Here is a 26,834-nt window from a genome sequence, read left to right on the forward strand (position 1 = left end):
AATCAGATGATTTTAAACAGCCTTATTGATTAGTTTGATTGCTGTTCAAAACGTATCTAACATATCGATTTAAGCTAAAGTAAATGTAAACTGCATTTTAAAAATTGGTGTCCATTGTTTTACATAGAAAATAAACTAAAAACAGAATACACAATTTTTTAGCTAAACCATATAAGCTATTAATGATATTTTGTTTAAAAAAATATTTAATGTTAATGTAAAATAATTTTGAATAATATATATAATAATATAAGTACCATTGTAATGACACATTTAACTTAGAAATATTGCATTTTACAGAATGCACAACAGTACAAAACTATTTATCGCAGCAATTAGCACTTAATAATTAAGAATTAATAAATCATATGGAGCAATAGTAAAAGGTAAGATCTTTTAATTTTTTCGCGTAATTTATTGATTGAACATAGGATAGTATATTTATTGTAATATACTGATTTATTATAGAATAGCAGCTCATTAGTGTTATTTTACAAATGTTATGGATTCTCTGAAATTCAAATAAAGCAGAGCTACCTGGAATTGTATACTTATATTAACCTCTGTAATGATGACTCTTCATTAAATAAAACTTGACTAGCTTTATCAGCTTTGATATTGCGACCAAACAGTTATAATAAAATATGAGATTTTGCATACAGTGACCAGGTTTTATTTCCCCCTGTAAGGATGGAGATAGTAGATGGCGTCATGAAGAACGGATAGCCCATCATTGTCCGTTCATTTAAGATCCTTATGATAAGGCAGAAGGCGGTACAAAGGATTCAGACTAAGATCCAAGAGTAGGTGGGAAAACTTTGACCTAGACTTGGGTTGGACACGTGACTGAAAAATAGCATTCACCTAGATCTAGGACAATGGTAAATGTAAATTTTCTACAGACAATTAGTATCAGCGAGGAGTCGATTTGGAGGGTAGATATCCAAGAGTGTGTTTATATCCTTTATGTTAATCTAAAATAGTTGAGGACTTTTCTACCAGAAGGAAATTTTGTACAGCTACGAGGCTTTACATAATAACATAATGTGGGGAAGGGACACTGTAGGTTACGATATGGGTCAGGAAATTGCTTATGATTTGCTCATTGATCGCCTTCATCTTCATCCTTGACGATTTTACATGTAAATCTGTCAACAGGTAATCATGATCAGCGAGGAGGATGCGGAAGAAGATGGCAGTTCAACAATGGCTTGGGGAGAGGACACCATATCTCACGACATGGGCGAGGAGACTGGATAGGGATTTGGCTACTGGATTGATAGCCTTCATCTTCATCCATGACTATCTTATATGTAAACCTGTCCACAGGTAATCATCATCTGTAGAAGAAGACTAAAGTTTAACAATAGGGAGAGACACCGTACTTCACATGAGTCATGAGACTGGCCAAGAATTTGGATATTGGATTGATAGCCTCCATCCTCATCCATGACTATCTTATATGTAAATCTGTCCACAGGTAATCATCATCTGTAGAAGAAGACTAAAGTTCAACAATAGGGAGAGACACCGTACTTCACATGAGTCATGAGACTGGCCAAGAATTTGGATATTGGATTGATAGCCTCCATCCTCATCCATGACTATCTTATATGTAAATCTGTCCACAGGTAATCATCATCTGTAGAAGAAGACTAATGTTCAACAATAGGGAGAGACACCGTACTTCACATGAGTCATGAGACTGGCCAAGAATTTGGATATTGGATTGATAGCCTCCATCCTCATCCATGACTATCTTATATGTAAATCTGTCCACAGGTAATCATCATCTGTAGAAGAAGACTAAAGTTCAACAATAGGGAGAGACACCGTACTTCACATGAGTCATGAGACTGGCCAAGAATTTGGATATTGGATTGATAGCCTCCATCCTCATCCATGACTATCTTATATGTAAATCTGTCCACAGGTAATCATCATCTGTAGAAGAAGACTAAAGTTCAACAATAGGTAGAGACACCGTACTTCACGACATGAGTCATGAGACTGGTCAAGAATTTGGATATTGGATTGTTAGCCTCCATCCTCATCCGCGATGATCTTATATGTAAATCTGCCTGTAGGTAATCATGATCAGCGAGGAGGCGATGCAGAGGATGAAAACTAAGGTCCAACAAAGAGTAGGACGGACTCCCCCTGCTACCTGGGCCAAGGTAGGGGTGGGTGTGTTGGTTGGAGGGGTTGCCATTGGCTGGATAGCCTTCCCATACGTACTGGACAAGGTCGTAGCAAGTGTGAGTTGAATTGTATACCACAATCATAGAAGTTGTAATATCTGGTGTTGGTCTTACAGCTAAAATTAAATATCTTTACCTAACCTGTTAAACTTCCCTATCCCAATCGTGATGTATACAACTTCCTTACTTCTCGAGTGATGTAAAGTATCAAAAACTCACTCGGTGATGTAATGAAACCCATTTATAGCTATTTACCTTACAAGTGTAGTAAGAGCGTTTTTACATCACGCAGGTGAAGTAAACACGCTCTTGCGTAACGTGTAACGTACAAGATTTTACCTGACCCGACAATATACAAGAGGTTACGAACAATATTAATCATTATCCATTTCACTCATCTTCTAACAGTAACATTCATTTACAAACAAAAGCTAGGTTAGGAAAATTCTTCAAAACATAACAATAAAGTTCAAGAGCACAGCTGATTTCTAGCGTTGAACGTCGTTGGCTCCATAGAGGTATATTTTTTAAGTTAATCACTCAATGTTATTTAAATGGGTTTCATTACATCACCGAGTGAGTTTTTGATACTTTACATCACTCGAGAAGTAAGGAAGTTGTATACATCACGCTTGGGATAGGGAAGTTTAACATGGCGGGTTAGGTAAAATAACATTGAGTGATTAACTTAAAAAATATACCTCTATGGAGCCAACGACATTCAACGCTAGAAATCAGCTGTGCTCTTGAATTTTATTGTTATGTTTTGAAGAATTTTCCTAACCTAGCTTTTGATTGTAAATGAACGTTACTGTTAGAATATGAGTGAAATGGATAATGATTAATATTGTTCGTAACCTCCTGTATATTGTCGGGTCAGGTAAAATCTTGTACGTTACACGTTACGCACGAGCGTGTTTACATCACTTAGGTAAATTATGCAACTCGAATCCGCTCGTTGCACAACCTTCACCTGCGTGATGTAAAAACGCTCTTACTACACTTGTAAGGTAAATAGCTATTACTATCCCAGAATTACATGCCTATTAATGAAAGTTTGGCAATGTCCTATGTATTATTACTGTTATTAGTTACCCTATTACGTATACTCTCGGCTTCAGATATACATATGTCTGTATACATATGTCTTTACACATGTATATCTGTAGCCCTGACGTATACTAATCCAATTTAAGTAGACCTTAACTATTTTTTGTTAGTTAATGCCTTGGAATCTATAAATATTTTGTTTCAATAAGTATTTTACCACGAATGAAAATATTTTATTTTATATTTCAACGAAGATAAAGATTAATTTAATTGTTGATCTAGACCTTTAGAGAAATAAAATTAATAAGGAAGTTGTAAAAAAAAATTGGTTCTCAATGTTTTTCTGACAAACATTTGAATATAGTGGACTTATTTAGTTTGAAATTAATGCATAAAAAGCCCATAAATTCTACGCAAACAGTTGGGTTTCTGTTCACGATAGAATACTACGCCGTGATTTAGCGTTGGCTCATAAACAACCTTTCCGTTATTTTTCAATGTTTAGATCGCCCAAGAGGCAGTTTTAAATCCTAATGAATAAATACCATATTATTGGAAATATAACAAAGTAACTGCAAAAATAAATAATGGTTTGATGACGAAAGCCATCAATATCGATGAAAACATGAATATAATGAAAACAATTATTTTTGTAGTGGTACCTACTTGGTAGACTTTTTTATGTCTTGTTTTAGGATTTAATTTTATGTCGTTAAAAGAGAGAAGCAAACACTATTAGTTGAACTGAGAAAACAAAAGAATCTAGCTTAAGTAAAACCAGAGAGATAAAATAAAACCCAATTTAATATTTTTATATATTGAGTCAAGAGAATATCTAATAAACTAAACTTTGGTTTATTAAAGTTTTATCGGCCCTAGGTACGAAATATACTATTGTGGCTGTTACATTAAACTTGCAATATTTGCTTTTATGAATGTAAGGTAAATGAATGTGTCCGTGGGCTTGACCCACATAAAAATAAATATTTAGTTTCTTTGGGTGGGCGGAAGGCCAATATCGGTATGTTAAAACATTTTACTCTAACACTAAATCATTATTTTTACATCTTAACTAAACGTTATTTCTCTAATACATGTTATTTAGGTTTTTTTTACTAAAAAGTTTATTACTGTAGTTAAACATTCCTTTTACTGTGGTTTCCTGAACCATGACTTGGTGGTCAATCACAAACCATGGAATAGCTGTGCTCTCATAGTAATAATAAAAAACATAAATTGAAAGTTTGTTTGCCATTACTAGACCTTTCAACAGATATGTCGGTCTGAGTATTTCAAAGAAGATTCAAAGTTTAGTCCTAAACACGTACAGCAAGAGGGAAATGGGAATATATTGCACCGGCCCCTAAGACCCCCAATACGGGACCGTTCTATACCTTAAATACAATGGAAAAAGCAGTTTTATGGTTTGTATGAAGGAACCTTTCTCCTGACCTTCCATCTACTAGTACGGTGCAATTAGACCTAAACCGGGACATCAAAAAAAAAAGTTTCAAACCAGTGCCAAATTGTTGAGTACACTTCCCTCAATATGTAAAAAAAAGTTACACTGATTTGAGTGTCGGGTTTGGGGGGGAGGGGGTGAAAATGGGGTGAAAATAGGACTTTTTTTACTTTTTCGCAAATACCTCAAAAACGGTGCGTTTTTCTTAGAATATAATGATTTACAAAAATAATCTACATTAAATTTCGAACAAAATGATACTACAATACCTATCTACTATGAACGGTTCAGGTAATATTGAGGGGTAAATGTGATTTTTTTCTTAAAATTCTAAAAAAGTTGTTTTTTAAATGGAGGAAACCCATGGACACCCATAAAAAAAGTTTCTAATGAGTGCCAAATTGTTCAATAAACCTCCCTTAATATGTATAAAAAAGTTACACGGATTTGAGTGTCGGATTTGGGAAGGAGGGTTAAAAGAAAAGGGGGGGTGGATGGGACTTTTTTACTTTTTTGCAAATACCTGAAAAACGGTGCGTTTTTCTTAGAATATAATGAATCACAAAAATAATCTACATTAAATTTCGAACAAAATGATACCATACAATACCTATCTACTATGAACGGTTCAGGTAATATTGAGGGGTAAATGTGATTTTTTCTTAAAATTCTAAAAAAGTTGTTTTTTAAATGGAGGAAACCCATGGACACCCATAAAAAAAGTTTCTAATGAGTGCCAAATTGTTCAATAACCCTCACTTAATATGTGTAAAAAAGTTACACTGATTTTCGTGCCGGTCTTGGGTAGGAGGGTGTGAAAACGGGGTTGGGAATTTTATTCATAAGTAATTTTGTAAATTTTGTTAAGTAACACTTTTTATTTTCCATTTTATCACAAATATAACTACAATATAAATAAATATGACTTACCTACCTAAAAAAGACAAACCTACCTAGATACGGGAACACGGTGAACTCTTCCTCTCTCTCTACCGTTTGAATTCTTAAGAAGATGGAATAAAAAATAACTGAAGTTACAACGACTTTTAGTTGTAAAATTATTGTGATTAAGGCTACGCTATTCAGGGTTGCCTCTTTTTACAAATAAAAATCGTAATATTTATTTATTTTTTATTATTTTAAAAGCTAAATAAAAGTGTTACAGAAATTTTTTCATAAAATTAGCCATTTCTAGCAATTTCAATTTTAAAAAATTAAATGGCCGCCATTTTAAAATTTTTATTGGATTAAGATATTTTTTTTCTAACGTTGGTCTATTTTACCTCAACATACATACTATGTGTGTTAATGATCGGTTAAAAAATTCAGAGATGAAATAATGTTTTTGTGAAAAAAAACAAAATGGCAAATAGGCTATCTGGTTAACGAAGCGATTTTGGAAAAAATACTCTTGATTTTCTTTTTATTTTCACCCATAGAACCATTACCTGGGGTTTGGCTGTTTACTTTCAGGACTCCCTGTATACAGGATGTCTCACCTAAAGTGAACCAATAGCTAACTTTTTTATCATGGGTTATACAGTTAGTTGACTTCTTATGGGACACTCCCCTTTATTTTTTTATTTTTTAGATGATTTGGAATGGTTCCCAATTTTAAAAATATGTTCGCCATTTTCCAATATGGCCGACAACTTTGTTATTTCTTATGGAACACCCTGTAGTTTATGATTGTTAAATCATTAATAAATCCAATTAAAAAACATTTTTAATTTTGACATTTTCTCTTAAAAGCTACTCGTTTAGGAGTTACAGCATGTTACACTTATGGAAAAAGGCTTGTTGTGTACATTCCGCATCCTGTAGCTCATAAACGAGTAAGTTAATAGAGAAAATGCAAAGAACAAAAACTTTTTTATTGGTATCCATGGTTTTCCTGTATTTAAAAAACAACTTTTTAGAATTAAAAAGAAAAATCACATTTACCCCTCAATATCGTAGGTACTCAATACGTTCATGGTAGATAGGTATTGTATGGCATCATCTTGTTTGAAATTTAATATATATTATTTTTTTAATTCATTATATTTTAAGAAAAACGTACAGTTTTCGAAATATTTGGAAAATAGCAAAAAAAGTCCCATTCCCCCCCCCTTTTCTTTTAACCCTCCTTCCCAAATCCGACACTCAAATCCGTGTAACTTTTTTATACATATTAAGGGAGGTTTATTGAACAATTTGGCACTCATTAGAAACTTTTTTTATGGGTGTCCATGGGTTTCCTCCAATTAAAAAACAACTTTTTTTAGAATTTTTAGAAAAAAATCGCATTTACCACTTAATATTACCTGAACCGTTCATAGTAGATAGGTATTGTATGGTATCATTTTGTTCGAAATTTAATGTAGATTATATTTGTAATTTGTTATATTTAGAGAAAAACGCACCGCTTTTGAGGTATTTGCAAAAAAGTAAAAAAAGTCCCATCCACCCCCCCTTTTCTTTTAACCCTCCTTCCCAAATCCGACACTCAAATCCGTGTAACTTTTTTATACATATTAAGGGAGGTTTATTGAACAATTTGGCACTCATTAGAAACTTTTTTTATAGGTGTCCATGGGTTTCCTCCATTTAAAAAACAACTTTTTTAGAATTTTAAGAAAAAAATCACATTTACCCCTCAATATTTCCTGAACCGTTCATAGTAGATAGGTATTGTATGGTATCATTTTGTTCGAAATTTAATGTAGATTATTTTTGTAATTCATTATATTTTATGAAAAACGCACCGTTTTTGAGGTATTTGCGAAAAAGTAAAAAAAGTCCTATTTTCACCCCCTCCCCCCCAAACCCGACACTCAAATCAGTGTAACTTTTTTTTACATATTGAGGGAAGTGTATTCAACAATTTGGCACTGGTTTGAAACTTTTTTTTTGGATGTCCCGGTTTGCTCTTTTTTTAAGCTAATTGCACTGTACTATACCTGGGGCCTGTTCAGATATGAAACCATTGGCAAGTCACCAGGTTGAAGGTCAGGAGTCAGGTTTCTTCATACGGACTATAGTCGGGTATTTGTAGAACGCCATAAGCAATGAAATCCTTTTGAAAAACTTAGGAAGTTGGAGCAGTTAGTTGTAGAATGGAAATAGACATTTTCAGAATCATTCAAAGGAGAAAATAATAACTATAATTCCTTTTTTTCAGCAAATAAACCTGGCCCAAGGGAAGGACTCTCGAAGACTTTGGGTTCAGTTACCAACTCTAGACTGTATGATCTACGTATTTAATGTTACAAATCCGGCGGAGGTTATGAGGGGAGCAAAACCCATAGTGCAAGAGATCGGGCCATACTGTTACAAGTAAGTACTGGAAAATTATCATCATATAAATTGATATTCTAACGAAACTTAAATAATAAAAGCCAAAATTAGTTGCAAATAAACCGTCAGTTACCTTTATATTGCTTTTAAAATTTAAATTAACTACACAAAGCCAAGGCTTGGTCCCCAGGTACTTGACAATTTGATACAAATATCATAAAAGCAATCTAGGTACGATATTAACCATTAAGGAAAAACATCTTGGCTACAAATATACATATACAAGTAGGAGTAATATACTGTATATTTTATAACTCAATTGACCGTTGCTCTAGTATTAAAATCCCTAATAATTGAATCCTGAGTTTGAAGAAGATCTGATTTTAGCAGTACGTAGATTTACTAAAATAAATCTAATATTTTCTTTGACGTTAATGAGTTTTTACGTATCTTTAATTGTTGTTCTCTTGACGAGATTTTAAAAGATCAGGTGCCTTTTTCATGTTATTATAATACCAAATTTAATCAAACTAGGCCTGCCTTCTCTCTGGCGTTGAAGTCAAATTAAGCTGATATTTTATCTACATTATTTATCCTCGATTGCATAAATATGTGTTGTCTCAAATTGATAATTATTAACTTAACAATTAGATTAATTTGTCAGGAATGTTTTCGGAAATCGGAAATAAATTTCATTTTTTGAATAAACTAAAATAAATTCAAATTCATTACCAAATAGTTATTGCTATGAACACGTTAGTAACAAAGATTGCACCAAATTTAACAAAATCGTTGTTATTAATTTACACCAATAAAAACTATAACTTCTAATTTAATAACTTTGAAAATCTGTCTGTTGAATACAGAGAGATAAAGGACAAAACAGACTTCGTGGAAGACCCTGCAGCAGACACAATATCCTACAGTGCTCGCAGCACGTGGTACGCGGACCAGAAGAGTCCCGGCTGTCCCACACCCCAGCTGACTGGGGACGAGGTTATCACTGTGCCCAACGTGCCCATATTGGTAGGAAAATATGTTTGTATTGGTGGGAAACATGTGCCCATACTGGTAGGAAAATATGTTGATATTTGTGGGAAACCTGTGCCCATACTGGTAGGAAAATATGTTTATCTTGGTAGGAAACATGTGCCCATATTGGTAGGAAATATGTTTATATTGGTAGGAAACATGTGCCCATACGGGTAGGAAAATATGTTTATATTGGTAGGAAACCTGTGCCCATACTGGTAGGGAAATATCCTAATATTGGTGGAAAACACGCGCCCTTACTGGTAGGGAAATATCCTAAGTTGGTGAGTCGGTGGCTCAGTTGGTAGCGTCACGGACTTTGGGCCCAAGGCAGAAGTGTCGTGGGTTCGGATCCTGGTCACTACCACAAACTTTTATCAGTACATTTCACCTTTGTACTGTACCGGCTCACCCCTTGCTTTGCTGGATACGTTCCACGCACAGATCTGTAGTCTATGTGGACGGGCAAATGCAAGGTTAAAAGAGGCCGCCAACCTCTTAAAAAAAAATATTGGTGGGAAACACGTGCCCATACTGGTAGGGAAATATCGTAATATTGGTGGGAAACACATGCCTGTAGGAACATTTGCTATAACCGTGCTCAAGCTGGTAGGTCAAAATGTATATAATTGGTGGAAAACGTGTTCAAACTGGTAGAAAAACAAGTCCTAATGTTAGGAAATTTAGGAAATTTTGTTTGGTATTTTCATACCCAGTAGGAAAATATGTCCTCCTAGTATACACTACTCATCCAGCCATTTACTCATTAACTAATTCATTCATATGACAGAGCCGTTAAAATGATCACAAAACAATTATAATATTAATAAAAACAAATTGTGACAACAATATGACATCCAAAAGGCACAAGCTTGCAAAAACTATTAAATATCAATTCTGTACATACCTATGAGAAAAACGTTCAAGATGGTAGTAAAACGTAACTAAATTGGTAGGGAAATGTACCTTTACTAGTAGGGCTCACACAATTTATCTGGTAAGTAAACACTTCCATAAGGATTGGAAAACAGTCCATGGAGGTACGTAAAATCAATAATATAACAAGCTACTTCAGCGAGTTTCTTGTGAAAGTGGTTTGCAGGTTAATATTACGAAGTAATAAGTAGTGAATAATAATACAAATCAAAGAATAGTTCGTTTATAAAGATAGTTAATCTGGTTTAATTTAATTATCATATAAATAGAATATACTATCTTACCAAGCATAGTTCATTTGAAGATATAAAATACTTTTCAAAAAAATAAATTAAGACTATTCAATTAAAGACTTTACCAATGAACAACCACAGTAACTAAAAAAATGGCCCTAACCAATAATCGACTACCCGAACCCATGTAATATTCAGTTAGAACGTTTTATTCCCTCGATCTGTTGCAAAACGAGTTTACTACAAAGCGTTTCCTGTGAATACTAGGCCGTCTGTATTTGCTTATAAAGTGTGGGTCTGTTTGAATTTGCATCCTAAGCAAGAGCAAACCTAGTTTCTAAGTGCATCTCAAGCCCGCGGTACACAGTCCTATGTAAATGTCCAACGTTTCTACAACTGTTTAACAATATTCGTAATAGCTTTCAGGTTGTAATTTAACATATTTATGACGATTATGAATTTAAGTGTGGTATTAGAATGAATAAAGCCATAAGTCTGTTAGGTTTTTTTTTATAGTGTAGTGAAATGGCTTCACGAAATATATAGAACGTTTAACATATTAATTGTTCTTCTTATTAATGACCATTAATATACGAGTAACCTACGATTTGGTGCAGATTTACCAATTTTTAGTTACCTAAAAATATTCAATTTCTAGATAAACACCTACTTTTTCCACAGTTTTCTTTTTATCCATTTGAGGAAAAACATGTCCAACAGTTTCGTGTTTCATGTGGTGTTATTGTGTTTGTCTTAACCAGATAATACACTACCAATGATGTAACTTACTGTACTTTCTCTTTTATAGAGTATTTTGCTGATAGCAGAGAAAGATTTTCCCGCGCCTTTTTTGACCCTGGTGAGCCAAGCGCTTCCCGCCATTTTTGGCAGAGTCTCCGACATGTTCATGCGAGTCACAGTCAAAAGTCTGCTGTTCGATGGAATCCTGATCAACTGTACCGCCACTGCTCTCTATCCTAGAGCCGTCTGCATCGCTCTCAAACAGAACTCTAGGGCTCTCAAGAAGATCTCCGAGAATGTCTACAGCTTTTCCTTCTTCGGCGCTGTACGTAAAAGTTTCTTGAAAGTCTATTTGCCATAAATACTTGATTGATGTGTGGTTAATAATATGTAAATCTTCAAAGACATCTTGTTGCCATATATGTATAATCTTTTTATTACAAAAACAGCAACTGCTAAGTAAATGCTCCGATCTTAACAATCTTTGCACATCTTTTAGTAAATAAAACGTTGGAACTTTTGGTATTGGATGAAATTTTACAAAAATATGAGATATTAATTTAATATTTAAGATATTAGGCTTTAAAAATAAGAATAGACGTCATTTTGAAACGATTATAAATATTGTATTCATATTTTATACAAAGGTAGTGAGCAAAACGATAAACATATTTGCTGAATTTCGATGCTATGTTGCTTGTTTTGACCTCCCGAATAATCTGGTAAAGTTTATCCTAATCGAAGCTGGACACCCTTATTAGTAAACTTAGTATAAGACTGCCATCAATTACAATGATCAATAAATATTAGAAAATAGTTATGTTAGCAAACAAAATCTTTTAGTATTCAGACTACAGTATAATGATGGTAAGAGAAACTTACTTTGTAACCGTAAAACTGTAATATTATTCGTATCATGATTTAAGCTATTGACTATGGTTAATTGCAAAAAGCCTTTTATAATTTGTAGAAGAACAACACCCCAGAGGAGTTCCGCTACACGGTGAAGCGTGGGACAGTGGATGGACAAGATATTGGCAAGATGGTTGCCATAGATGGCAAACCAGAGTTGCCATTTTGGAGAGGAGACTGCAACAAGATACAAGGAACTGACGCCTCTGTCTTCCCACCCTTCAGGAAAATGGAGAACGGCAGTCTCATGGCGTACTCTAGCGAAATTTGCCGGTAAGAATAAGCCAGTTGAAAGTAGAAATATAAGTAGTATTGGTATTTTACAAGTATTTCTTGGCTTTATGGTTGTATTAGTTTCCATTCGAAGTGTGAAATGACAAAGCTCAACGCCACTGAGCTGGTGATTTAAGTGGAGATTTGGGGAGTGAAGCACGTCCTATCATTATGCATTTTTACAGGGGGAGTGAGTTGGTCTAGAGGTAGAGAGCAAGGGGACTTTGGTCCCTCAGGTCCTGGGTTGAAATCCCGCCAAATCCCCGATGGATTTTATCCAAGTGATAATGCCACAACCCTTAGGTCTAGCCTGAAGTAATGTGAAAAACAATCGCGGACTACAACCTAGCGTCATAGGACAAAAACCCAAGAACATGTACTACAATCCTTTGCCTGTTAGTCTTTTAGACCGTAAATATGAACAAGGGAAACGGAGCAAGTGCCGTTCTATTTTTTGCCGTGGGGTTTCATAAACTGTCAACACCGTCAGGTAGGCCAGAGTTCCGTTTGACTCTGCAAAGCGTCATAGTGATTCAGGGGAGGGGTATTACTGGAAGGGGATGTAGTGGGCAGGATGTAATGGAGACCAGATACAGTTTCTTAACTGGGCTACCCTAAAATCGATTGAAAATATAGATTCGATTAGTTAACCTTCATACATTTTTTTCATAATCAGCAAGCAATTTGCACTAGGCTCAGAACTCATGAAACAAGGATGAATGAAAATTGTTTAGAACTCAAAGAAAATCTTATAGTAATTTTACGTTGAGCAAAGTTTTCATTTGCGCATATTTCTGTTAAAATAATTATATATTCAAAAAATAATTCTAAATTTCATTTTGTAAGTTCGGCCTCTATTTGATGATTTGATAAGTAATAGGAAAGTGAACTTTTGCTTGTATTATGGGTAGATAACACGTTATGGGTGATGACTAAATAATAGCTTTAAATTTAGTTAAACTCTTATGCGTACATTTTAAACACTCTAATTTACTTCAAGGTCAATCTTTGGCATATTTGAGGGGGAGGCTGACTACAAGGGTGTGAATGGATACGTCTACGCTGCCTACCCCTTCGGTGACGTGGAGACCAACCCGGGAGACAGATGCTTCTGCTCAGCAGACGACAGGTGCAGGAAGAAGGGGGTCCTTGATGCGCTTAAGTGTCAAGGTATGTCAAACTGTTAGTTTTAACTTTAAATTTCATCCTTTTGTATCATTTTTAGGCCTCAAAATGTTATATTTCATGCTTAACATCTATTTGATGGCCGTCACACAATTACATGGACTATTTTACTATAATGTTTTATTTTGTAGGGGTTTTACTAAAGATTCATGTTCTAAATGCTCCAGAAAATGTTTAATGGTATTTGTTAAATTGTAGGCCAACATTGATGAATTGAAATCGAAAGTAGTATTTGATCTTAGTTTGTTTGCAAATTTACCTTTTTTTAAAAGTGGATACAATACTTTTGTTTATTAGATGAATGATAAATATTAAATCTAATAATTGTCTTAAAGAAATCGCTATATCGTCTTCATCCAACCACCAAAGTAAATTTTTTTAAAACAACATCTATACACTCTGTTCCACAGCTTTTTTCAGATCGTCTTTTATTTTCCATTCAAACCATCAGTAGCTGCATTTACCAAACCCAGTGTAAAAGTTCTTTGTAAGCATTGATAAGCTTAATACATGTTTCAAGACCGATTTAATAATTTTTAAAGTTTTTTTTTTAATTCTAGGTGCACCTATAGTCGTGTCTCACCCTCACTTCTACGAAGCCAGCCAACAATATCTGGACGGGGTTGTAGGACTCAAACCTGACAAGGAAAAGCACGGCATTAAAATTATATTAGAACCTGTGAGTAGCAGTATTGTTTTTAAATAATCACGTAATAATTTTGACTTTTTAAAATTACACCAAATACCAACCAAATGGAATATTATTATTTATGTATTAGGGTTGAGTATTATAAAATTGACCATTTTCTTTTAGTTAGCTCTGTTGATGAGTTACTAGAAAAAAGGTCGAATCACAGGATTATCAATTCAGCTAGAAAAATTAGTTAATTATACCACCAAAGTCACACGTTTTTCGTTTTCATTTCAAATCCGTTCGTATGGATTATACTTACTATATTGGTTAACCACCTAAATGTTAAACATTGCAACAACACCTCATATCGTCCTCATGAGAATACCTCATATCGTTCTCATGAGAATACCTCATATCGTTCTCATGAGAATACCTCATATCGTTCTCATGAGAATACCTCATATAGTTCTCATGAGAACACCTCACATCGTTCTCATGAGAACACCTCACATCGTTCTCATGAGAACACCTCACATCGTTCTCATGAGAACATCTCACATCGTTCTCAGAGAGAACACCTCACATCGTTCTCATGAGAACACCTAAAATCGTTCTCATGAGATAACCTAATATCGTTCTCATGAGAACACCTTACATCGTTCTCATGAGAACACCTCATATCGTTTCATGAGAATACTCACATCGTTCTCACGAGAACATCTCATATCGTTCTCATGACAACATCTCATATCGTTCTCCAGAGAATACCTCATATCGTTCTCATGAAAACACCTCACATCGTTCTCATGAGAACACCTAACATCGTTCTCATGAAAATAACTCGTATCGTTCTCATGAGAATACCTCATATAGTTCTCATGAAAATAGCACATAAGGTTCTCATGAGAATACCTCATATCGTTCTCATGAGAATACCTCATATCGTTCTCATGAGAACACCTCATATCGTTCTCATGAAAACACCTCATATCGTTCTCATGAAAACACCTCACATCGTTCTCATGAAAACACCTCACATCGTTCTCATGAGAACAACTCATATCGTTCTCATGAGAACATCTAAAATCGTTCTCATGAGATAACCTAATATCGTTCTCATGAGAACACCTTACATCGTTCTCATGAGAACACCTCATATCGTTCTCATGAGAATACCTCGAATCATTCTCATGAGAATACCTCGAATCGTTCTCATGAGAATACCTCGTATCGTTCTCATGAGAACAACCAATATCGTTCTCATGAGAAAACCTAATATCATTCTCATGAGAACAACTCATATCGTTCTCATGAGAACAACTCATATCGTTCTCATGAGAACAACCAATATTGTTTTCATGAGAAAACCTAATATCATTTTCATGAGAACAACTCATATAGTTCTCATGAGAAAAACCAATATCGTTCTCATGAGAAAACCTAATATCATTCTCATGAGAAAACCTAATATTGTTCTCATGAAAAAACCTTACATCGTTTTCACGAGAACATCTCATATCGATCTCATGAGAACATCGCATATCATTCTCGTGAGAACGATGTTAGGTGTTCTCATGAGAAAACCTCACATCGTTCTCATGAGAACACCGCCCATCGTTCTCATGAGAACACCTCACATCGTTCTCACGAGAACATCTCATATCGATTTCATGAGAACATCTCATATCATTCTCGTGAGAACGATGTCAGGTGTTCTCATGAGAATACCTCATATCGTTCTCATGAGAACATCTCATATCGTTCTCATGAGAATACCTCATATTGTTCTCATGAGAATACCTAATATCGTTCTCATGAGAATACATCATATCGTTCTCATGAGAACACCTCATATCGTTCTCATGAGAATACCTCGTATCGTGTTCATGAGAATACCGCACATCGTTCTCATGAGAATACCGCACATCTTTCTCATGAGAACACCTCACATCGTTCTCATGAGAATACCTCGTATCGTTCTCATGAGAACAACTCATATCGTTCTCATGAGAAAAACTCATATCGTTCTCATGAGAACACCTCATATCGTTCTCATGAGAATACTCACATTGTTCTCACGAGACATCTCATAACGTTCTCATGAGAAAATCATATATCGTTCTCATCATAATACCTCATATCGTTCTCATAAGAACACTTCATATCGTTCTCATGAGAATATCACACATCGTTCTCATGAGAATACATCATATCGTTCTCATGAGAACAACTCACATCATTCTCATGAGAACACCTCACATCGTACCATGAGAATACCTCGTATCGTTCTCATGAGAACAACTCATATCATTCTCATGAGAACACCTTATATCGTTCTCATGAGAAAACCTAATATCGTTCTCATGAGAACACCTCACATCGTTCTCATGAGAATACCTCGTATCGTTCTCATGAGAACACCTCATATCGTTCTCATGAGAATACTCACATTGTTCTCACGAGACATCTCATATCGTCCTCATAAGAACACTTCATATCGTTCTCATGAGAATATCACACATCATTCTCATGAGAATACATCATATCGTTCTCATGAGAACAACTCACATCATTCTCATGATAACACCACACACCGTTCTCATGAGAACACCTCATATCGTTCTCATGAGAATACCTCGTATCGTTCTCATGAGAACACCTTACATCGTTCTCAAGAGAAAACCTAATGAGAAAACCTCACATCGTTCTCATGAGAATACCGCACATCGTTCTCATGAGAACACCTCACATCGTTCTCACGAGAACACCTCACATCGTTTTCACGAGAACATCTCATATCGTTTTTATGAGAACATCTCAAATCATTCTCATGAGAATACCCCATATCGTTCTCATGAGAATACCTCATATCGTTCTCATGAGAATTCCTCATATCGTTCTCATTAGAATACCTCATATCGTTCTAATGAGAAAACCTCATATCGTTCTCATGAGAATACCTCACATCGTTCTCATGAGAATACATCACATCGTTCTCTTGAGAATATCTCACATCGTTTTCATGAGAATAGCTCACATCGTTCTCATGAGAATACATCACATCGTTCTCATGAGAATACCTCACATCGTTCTCACGAGAACATCTTATATCGTTTTTATGAGAACATCTCAAATCGTTCTCATGAGAATACCCCATATCGTTCTCATGAGAATACCTCATATCGTTCTAATGAGAAAACCTCACATCGTTCTCATGAGAATACAGCACATCGTTTTCATGAGAACACTTCACATCGTTCTCACGAGAACATCTCATACGTTCTCATGAGAATACCTCATATTGTTCTCATGAGAATACCTAATATCGTTCTCATGAGAATACCTAATATCGTTCTCATGAGAAAACCTAATATCGTTCTCATGAGAATACCTAATATCGTTCTCATGAGAATACCTCATATTGTTCTCATGAGAATACCTAATATCGTTCTCATGAGAATACCTAATATCGTTCTCATGAGAATACCTAATATCGTTCTCATGAGAATACCTAATATCGTTCTCATGAGAACATCTCACATCGCTCTCATGAGAATACCTCACTTTGTTCTTATGAGTATACCTTACATCGTTTTCATGAGAATACCTCACATCGTTCTCATGAGAAAACCTAATATCGTTTTAATGAGAATACCTCGTATTGATCTCATGAGAACACCTAACATCGTTCTCATGAGAAAACCTCACATCGTTCTCATGAGAATACCTCACATCGTTCTCACGAGAACATCTCATATCTTTTTTATGAGAACATCTCAAATCGTTCTCATGAGAATACCCCATATCGTTCTCATGATAATACCTCATATCGTTCTCATGAGAACACCTCACATCGTTCTCATAAGAACATCTCATATCGTTCTCATGAGAATACTTCATATTGTTCTCATGAGAATACCTAATATCGTTCTCATGAGAATACCTAATATCGTTCTCATGAGAATACCTCATATCGTTCTCATGAGAACAACTAACATCATTCTCATGAGAACACCTCACATCGTTCTCATGAGAATACCTCACATCGTTCTCATGAGAATACCTCGTATTGTTCTAATGAGAACATCTCATATTGTTCTCATGAGAACACCTTATATCGTTCTCATGAGAAAACCTAATATCGTTCTCATGAGAACACCTTATATCGTTCTCATGAGAAAACCTAATATCGTTCTCATGAGAACACCTTACATCGTTCTCAAGAGAACATCTCATATCGTTCTCATGAGAACATCCCATATCGTTCTCATGATAATACCTCATATCGTTCTCATGAGAACACTTCATATCATTCTCATGAGAATACCGCACATCGTTCTCATGAGAATACATCATATCGTTCTCATGAGAACAACTCACATCATTCTCATGAGAACACCTCACACCGTTGTCATGAGAACACTTATATCGTTCTCATGAGAATACCTCGTATCGTTCTCATGAGAACACCTTACATCGTTCTCAAGAGAACAACTCACATCATTCTCATGAGAATACCCCACATCGTTCTCATGAGAACACCTCACATCGTTCTCATGAGAACACCTCGTATCGTTCTCACGAGAACATCTCATATCGTTCTCATGAGGACACCTCACATCGTTCTCACGAGAACATCTCATATCGTTCTAATGAGAACATCTCACATCGTTCTCATGAGAATACCTCATATCGTTCTCTTGAGAATACCTCATATCGTTCTCATGAGAATTCCTCATATCTTTCTCATGAGAATACCTAATATAGTTCTCATGAGAATACCTCAAATCGTTCTAATGAGAAAACCTCACATCGTTCTTATGAGAATACCTCACCTCGTTCTCATGAGAATACCTCACATCGTTCTCATGAGAATACCTCACATCGTTTTCATGAGAATACCTCACATCGTTCTCATGAGAAAACCTAATATCGTTCTCATGAGAACACCTCATATCGTTCTCATGAGAATACCTCATATAGTTCTCATGAGAATACCTCATATCGTTCTCATGATAATACATCACATCGTTGTCATGAGAACAACTCACATCATTCTCATGAGAACACCCCACATCGTTCTCATGAGAACACCCCACATCGTTCTCATGAGAAACCTAATATCGTTCTCGTGAGAACACCTAATATCGTTCTCATGAGAACACCTCATATCGTTCTCATGAGAATACCTCATATCTTTTTCATGAGAATACATCACATCGTTCTCATGATAACACCTCATATCGTTACCATGAGAATACGTCTTATCGTTCCCATGAGAATACCTCATATCGTTCCTTTGAAAATACCTCATATCGTTCTCATGAGAATTTCTCATATCGTTCTCATGAGAATTCCTCATATCGTTCTCATGAGAATTCCTCATATCGTTCTCATGAGAATACCTAATATCATTCTCATGAGAAAACCTAATATCGTTCTCATGAAAATACCTCATATCGTTCGCATGATAATACCTCATATCGTTCTCATGATAATACATCATATCGTTCTAATGAGAATACATCACATCGTTCTCATGAGAATACCTCATATCGTTCTCATGAGAACAACTCACATCGTTCTCATGAGAACACCTCATATCGTTCTCATGAGAATACCTTATATCGACAATATATATTTATTAGCAGCTGGCTTAATCTCTATGATTTAGAACACTCTTTTGCCCCTTGGATGATTAAATAGCTTTTATTTAGTTTAAGATTGTTCACTGACCTGTCTTAGATCAGTGGCAGCCCATTGGTCGCAAGGAAACGCATTCAGTTCAACATTGAGTTGAAACCAATCAGATTTGTACCCGTGACTCAGCGTCTGCGACGTTCATTGGTTCCTCTGTTTTGGGCTGAAGAGGTAAGTGAAATACTGTGTTTCCACCTAGTATACAGGGTAAAAATTAAGTCTTAGGACGACTTTATAACTTTAAAACGAACAGAGATTTCACAACTAAATTTGGCATTTAATTTATGGTAATAGTAAGCTACATTTTTGTGAAAATAATCGGATGTCACCTATGTGGGACCTATAGGGGGTAAGTTGAAAATCTTGCAGGTAATCATTGGTTGATATGTATATCAAATAAAGGGTCTTGGTCAACCAAAAACAATTCCGCAAACTAGATGTCGATCGGACAGCCGAGCCAAAAATTACAGCTATTCTTCATTGAATTTTCAATGCTATTATACACTACCTCCTCAGGGGGGCTCCCGCTAGAAGACGGAGGAAAATCATAAACGGAGACATAGGTTGTGCACATGAAAAAGGTCTTTATTAGTAGAATACAATGTCGCAAATTTGAGCTCAAAAGAACATCTGAAGAAAAATTGCAGCCGTTTCAAAATGGTAGATTCGTGAAATCTTTGAACGGCTGCCATTTTTGACTCGGTTGTCCGTTCGAGGTACGGTTTGCGGCAATGTTTTTGATTCACCAAGACCTTTAATTCTATGTTAATATCAATCTGTGATTAACTTCAAGTTAAACTTACTCCCTATGGGCCGTCCCCCATAAGTGACATCCGATCACCAAGTACAGAAAATAGCTCACTATTACTAGTAATAATATGCAAAATTTTATTGTGATAGCTCTTTTTGTTTAACTCAATAACTTCTTTATTCGACCAAATTAACAAGTACAGATTTGCATTAGACATGTCAAAAAAATATATCTTTACGTCTAAAATATAAATAAAAAAATTGTTCTTCAACCAGATTAGTGACTGGCAAGCTTCTTTATACGCATGAACTTAATTTTCAATGTTATAAAGTCGTCCAAGACTTAATAGTCACCCTGTTTAGTTGACTTGTTAATTAATGGGTTCTGCAAATAAGCAACACGATACTAACACAATTAACTGTATTTTATTGAATCTATAAAATTAACCAATAACAGCTAATGAGCTTATTTCTTTAACTTAACCAATGTGAAAATTATAATTAATCACTACTAGTGTTACAATTAAACTAATTTCCATCCAAAACTTAGGATGGCTTTTATAAACTTTATTTACAATTATTAACTTCAAAGTGGCTTTACTAATTTTACACTATAAGTTAACTATAAGTTAAGTGGCTCTAAGGCCGGCCGCACACAGATGCAGCATTTCACCTGAAAAAGTGTTGCGAGGCAAAATGTTTCGCTGGGTACGAGCTCCCCATGTATTTCAATGGGACGCCGCACACTGATCAAGCAAACGTTGCGAGGCGCCTCAAAACGCCTTGAAACATTTGAGCAGTTGCTCGACGAATGGATCCCATACAGCACGATGTTTGATGTTTCAAGGAGCAAAACGTTCTGCGCATGCGCCACGTCCCTTCTAGCTAGTAAAGCTTAGTGGCTTTCAAAATTCAATTGAGCATTTGATGTTTAAAAAATAACTCTTCTTTGAAAAATGAATTTTGAAGTAGTAAAATAATTAAGAAATTAGCAAGGTTACTCATTAATATATTTATTTATATATAGTTATATAGTTTTAACTAGTTATATTGTTTTTTTATTATATAGTTATTTATATAACCATCACGCCATTATCTAATAATAATTTCTTACGGTATTTAAAACCCTTCCTATAAAATAGTATAGCAATTATTTGACAATAATTGTTAAATTTCCCTGGATCTGATTTAATTTCTGAGAGGAGTCTATCATCAGATTGATTGGGTGAACCCAATGTTGTCTTTCTATTTTATTTAGTCCAGCATTTTGCAAAAACTGACATAATAGCTATGTTGACTTCCTCGTCACATTTGTGTTAAAACAATACTGTAGTATAGGACCAGTTAATCTTATTTTTTACTTTTTGCTTGAAACCAAATAAACCATGCTTGAACCTCCCGCACACTGAAGAAGCAAATAAACAAAACGCTTCAAGCAAATCGTTGTGCAACATTTTGCTTCAGGTAAAATGCTGGATCAATGTGCGCCCAGCCTAAGTTAACTATAAACAAAGATTCGTCAAAACAGTGTTCAACTTATTGCTACGTTGCAATTTGCATGACCAATGATTAACAAAACGAAAAATGCAATTATTATTGAATAAATTAATTTATTTCCATTGAGTAATAACTTATTACAGACATTGACAATGCTTGGAAATTGACTGGCCGCTTGTCAGGTGGTACGGACAGTTAGAACAAATAAATAATAAACAACACTAATTAATTGTGAAAACTTAACAAAAGGTAGAAAGTAATTTCATTCTTAGATGCAACTATTGACCTTTAAATAATTGATATTTTGCTGTGCAGTAAGCCAGAGAGAAATTTGTTTACAGAAAGATTTTAAATTAGCAAGATTTTAATGTTTGAAGAAATTTGATTAAAATACTCGTTAAACCTAATGTTATTTAAATAGATAAATTGAAAATCATTTCAGGCAAATGGAAATTCGCTTGGACGGCGGGTTTGCTGCGGCGTGGGTATTGTTAAGATTAGTTTAGATTAACTTGTTTGGTTTAAAAATGGCTCTGACTGACTAACTACTGGATTGGTTAACGACCAATTATATAGTACTAGCTGGCCCGACAGACGTCGTCCTGTCCTAATGTGGTTTTATGTCAAACGCTCGTTCATTTTCAAGATGAGCTCGTTCACATGGCTCAATCACGTCCTGGTTGAAGTTCGTTCGCTCACTCACCTTTATGTTAGAGCTCGTTCGCTGCACTCACTTGCCTTCAGGTTAGCTCGTTCGCTACGCTAACCCACCTCTAGGTTGAAGTTCGTTCGATACGCTCATTCACCTTTTGGTTGCATATTAGCTGTTGTCATAAATTAAAAAAAAATAATAGTTCTGCACCCTGTTGGTAAACCTATTAAATTTTTAATGCAATTGAACATCACTTAATCAAATCTTTAGTGGAACCAGCTGTTAAGATTCTTTAATTCCATTTAAATATGAATACTCGTAAGGTTAACATAGGAAACTCCAGAACCACTGGGGTGGAGCCCTTTTTACGGATCTGCACCAAACTTCACACAAACCATTGTTGAATAATGCTTAATAATACCTGAAAGTTTCATAACAATCTGTCGAGCGGTTTCAGAGTCCATAAAGGACAAACAAACAAACAAACATACAAACAAACATACATTGGATTTTATATATATATATAGATATAGATTACTGTTTCATACCCTTAGTTAAACAGCTGGAAATCGTATTTATGGAAATCATTATAACCATCGGTTTACATATAGCATGGCTTTATTCAGTAAAGGTAAATTACCACATCATTAAAGTCATAAATCATTAGTTTTGATCGGGTCTGGTTAACCAATGACAAAAAAGGATACAGATTCTTGGAATATATTGTGGCGAACGCGAACGTTAAATAATTACTCGGTGGTATAACTATGATTGAATTAGAGCAGGTGTTAAATTGCAACTTGAAATAATTAAAAAGTTTGTTCGGAGTACAACACGTGTCAGTTGTTTAGAATCTCTTTTGAATCCATGGATGAAATGGTTTTTGTGAAATTTTATCAAATGGATGTGAAAGTCGCTAGAGCTTAATGTGAGCCTTCATTCGTGTAGTTGACCAATGAAAAATCTACTGGTATTCAATTTGTAGATTACATAAACCCACAAAACATTTCAAAACTGTTTTAGCAATCATACAAAGAGGTGCAATTTCGACGATTAAAGATTTGTTGTATTCTCTTTGTTAAACTGTGTGTGTTCTCACTTGGGATGAATATTTCAAAATGAATTATATTTTCAATGTTTTGGACCGTATATTTGAGCCACCTTTGTGGAAAAAATGAAACAAATCGCACTCACGGAAATTGTTTTGCAGCGTAAGTGCTGCGAAAAATGTATAAGTGTTTTATTATAATAGAGCCCAGTCGGTTTAGTAGTTTTTGAGATTAGCTCATACAAACACACATACATACAGACACCACCTCTTCTTTATAATAGTATAGATTTTTAGACTCATGATTTATTTGCTGCAGTATCATCATTCTTTCACCATTATTAGAATTTTTTTGGAGTCATTAGGGAATACTCTTCCATGAGAACTAAATTCAATAACGTAAATCTAATTTAATTTGTTCTTAAAGAGTTTCCAAAAATCCTTCTACGTAATAGTTGAATATATTGCTGAGACTATTTAATATTTTACATCAAAATTTGCTAAATATCCGTTCCATGGTAAGACACAACTTATAACATTACAATATTATTACGTAAAATCTTCCTTAGGCTTTACGAATGCATAGCCACACAAGGAAATATATTTTTATTTATGTTTAATTTACGCTTAAATAATCGTAGAATTCTTCACATGAAACACATAGGTTTGGAAAGCTTGCCTTAAAAACTTTAATTAAGTACATTGTCTCGCGTCTAAAAATGCATCTACCATCAAAAATAAGGAAAAATAAATATAAATTAATAAAACAGCCAAGCCTCCAAATAAGGAATAAGTAGGAAAAAATTATAAAATAAAAAAAAACACACACAATAAACATTGAGCATGAAGTGGATATACATTGTCACGTAAATCACAGAATTGTTATATAAAATAGATACTCAAATCTAATTCTAAGCTTTCCTTATTAATTAAACAATAGTGAATTTGTTGCAGCTGTTGGATCTAGATGGCAACTTGATGGGAATGCTGGAAGCGTCTTTGTTTCGACCAATCAGAGCCGTTGATGTCATCAAGTGGCTCTGTGTCGTCGGAGGAGTCGGACTTGGCATTCTGGGAATTGTCCTCAAGATCAGAAAGACCCGAAGGGACAAAGTCCACGAAATCAGTGGAGGTAACGAAACCGAATTTGACTACAAAAGCAAACCTAAATCTGCAGTAAAACCTGATAAAGTTGACAGCGAAACGGAAGTACTTGATCCTTTTTATGTTAGAACGCAGGACAATTATGGGAACAAGGATAAAATCAAGAATGGTCTGCAAGCTGTGATTTCGACTAAGAGTGCCCCAACAATGACCAATTCGAGACCAACGAGCTTTGCGAAACTAGATGTACAACAGCTATTGAATCAAGGTAATAAGGGTGTTGTAAGCAAGTTTATTTCAGGCCAGGAAGAATCGAATGACGCACCTTTATCTGTAAATGATGACAAGAGAAGTAACACTGAAGAAAGTCCTCAGAGTTCAATTGCCAACAGTGGAGACACTGCAAATATTAATACTTTAACTCAATACACAGGAGTAGCTTTACAAACCCCATCTAGTTCCGCTCTACTTCAATCACCAAAGACGATTGCGTCTCTTGAACATCAAATGTCTTTTCAAAGTGCTGATGCTTCTAATATCCTTTCCTCCCCTGGAAACCCTACGCATGAATTACCGATTGCAGCTGAAGCCGAAAACAATAGAGAGAGTGAGGTTACATTCGAAAAGGTTCCCCAACTTATTGTAAATAACAACATTGATACGTCTACAATAGGCATATCAGAGCAAAATGAAAACCCACAAATTGACGTTGAGAGTCAGTTTATGCAGATGAAGAACGCAGTTGAAAAATCTTTTCCCGACGAAAACGATTTGCAAATCATTGATTCTACTGATATAAATGGCAATGAAAACACATTAAACGTCCACATTATGGATGATAAAACCTATGACAACAAAGAGAATGACCCCCCAGGAAGTGAAAGTGCTAATAATGCAACGGAGGAAGAAATCAAAGCAGTTGAAGATGACATTAATAGGTTAGTGGCAGAAATGGCTGAACTACTACCACGAAACAACAGCTTTGGAGCTCGTGATCAATAAACGAATACTGATTTTGAACTATTTTGGTTTCTATTTCATTATTCATTTTTCTGAATTAGGAACCTCAATACTTTAACTACATTAAGTGCCTTATTTACATTTTTTTTATAAATAGTCATAATCATAGTTAGTCTACAACACCATTTTGTTCCTTTGTATTTCCATGTAAATAAATATAAAAAAAACGATAGCTCAGACGAGAGCTGGAATTTTTAATGCAGAGTATGTTATGCAATTTGGTAATTTAGTTATTCTTTATTAAATCCTTCTGTATAACATTAATTAGTTTGGTTTGTGCAATTTGAATTTGTGTAAGGAACAAAGGGAAATAAGAGCAAATAGTAAAACCGAAAATGTAAAAGTACTCTTATTTTGACAACGCATGTATAGGCCTACAGTTATCTCAGCATACGTTCTGCCTGAACATAAAACTGGAATTTTTAAGCTGCTCCAATGTCTTGTATATTTTTACGGAGAAATCCTAGAGCAAAACATAAACAAACGGTTTCTTATTATTTCCTATTACTCATTTTATTATTTGTTTTCCAAGTTTGTTTCTAATAAAAAAATTAAAATTATTCTTTTTCTTCAAATTTTATATTATTATTAAGTTATAAGTATGTAATTAAAGTAATTAGTTAAAGTAAAAATATTTATGTTATTAACCATTCCAAATCAGAAATACTTTTATTAATATTAAATATTGTCATACATGTTCATAAAATCTTGATGGCATGCATAAATAAAATAAAATCATTAAAAGATATGCGCATAAAGATTTACTTTTAAACTAAATGTTTACGAAAAATTAGTTTCCTAGAACACTATTTGATATAAAATAATCTTTTGTGTTCGTTGAAAGAATACATGTTGTTATTTCTTCATTATCATGTTATTATTTATTTTGTACTAACAGTTTCTTGCTTTTGTGGGGAGCAGAAAACCCATATTGTAACCTGTAATAAATTATTAATGAAGATGTAAAACCTTCAATGTTATAAATACAACATTTGTTTTAAGACCATACTATTTTGACGATTTAAATTATTTCTTGAAAATCGAGTTTCAATCATACGGATAGTTTCAAACGTAATACGTCGCAAAATCAGCTTAACAGAAAATGTTTTTCAACACTTCTTTGTG

At 34.7% G+C, this 26,834-nt stretch overlaps 1 protein-coding gene across 1 annotated transcript; it reads left to right on the top strand.

Moving 5' to 3' along the window:
* The first annotated feature begins 2,093 nt into the window (after positions 1-2,093).
* On the top strand, positions 2,094-25,691 carry LOC128985138 (sensory neuron membrane protein 1-like). Its single transcript, XM_054404520.1, has 9 exons — positions 2,094-2,258; positions 7,877-8,031; positions 8,859-9,018; positions 11,002-11,259; positions 11,905-12,119; positions 13,120-13,289; positions 13,865-13,983; positions 19,684-19,809; positions 24,540-25,691. Exons 1-9 carry the CDS (start codon positions 2,094-2,096, stop codon positions 25,689-25,691), a joined length of 2,520 nt encoding a protein of 839 aa, XP_054260495.1.
* The last annotated feature ends 1,143 nt before the right edge of the window (positions 25,692-26,834 follow it).

This window comes from Macrosteles quadrilineatus, unplaced genomic scaffold (assembly GCF_028750875.1).
Source record: "Macrosteles quadrilineatus isolate MER2022 unplaced genomic scaffold, UCM_ALF_1.0 Scaffold_2__2_contigs__length_208266976, whole genome shotgun sequence".
In the NCBI taxonomy this organism is placed as follows: Eukaryota; Metazoa; Arthropoda; class Insecta; order Hemiptera; family Cicadellidae; genus Macrosteles; species Macrosteles quadrilineatus.

What these genes read in the sequence shown, in the direction of transcription:
- LOC128985138 (XM_054404520.1), top strand. Translation starts at nt 2,094, where the DNA reads ATGATCAGCGAGGAGGCGATGCAGAGGATGAAAACTAAGGTCCAACAA. An exon ending in GCTTTTCCTTCTTCGGCGCT is followed by an intron (nt 11,260 to 11,904) that starts GTACGTAAAAGT and finishes TATAATTTGTAG; the next exon opens with AAGAACAACACCCCAGAGGA. An exon ending in TTAAAATTATATTAGAACCT is followed by an intron (nt 13,984 to 19,683) that starts GTGAGTAGCAGT and finishes GACCTGTCTTAG; the next exon opens with ATCAGTGGCAGCCCATTGGT.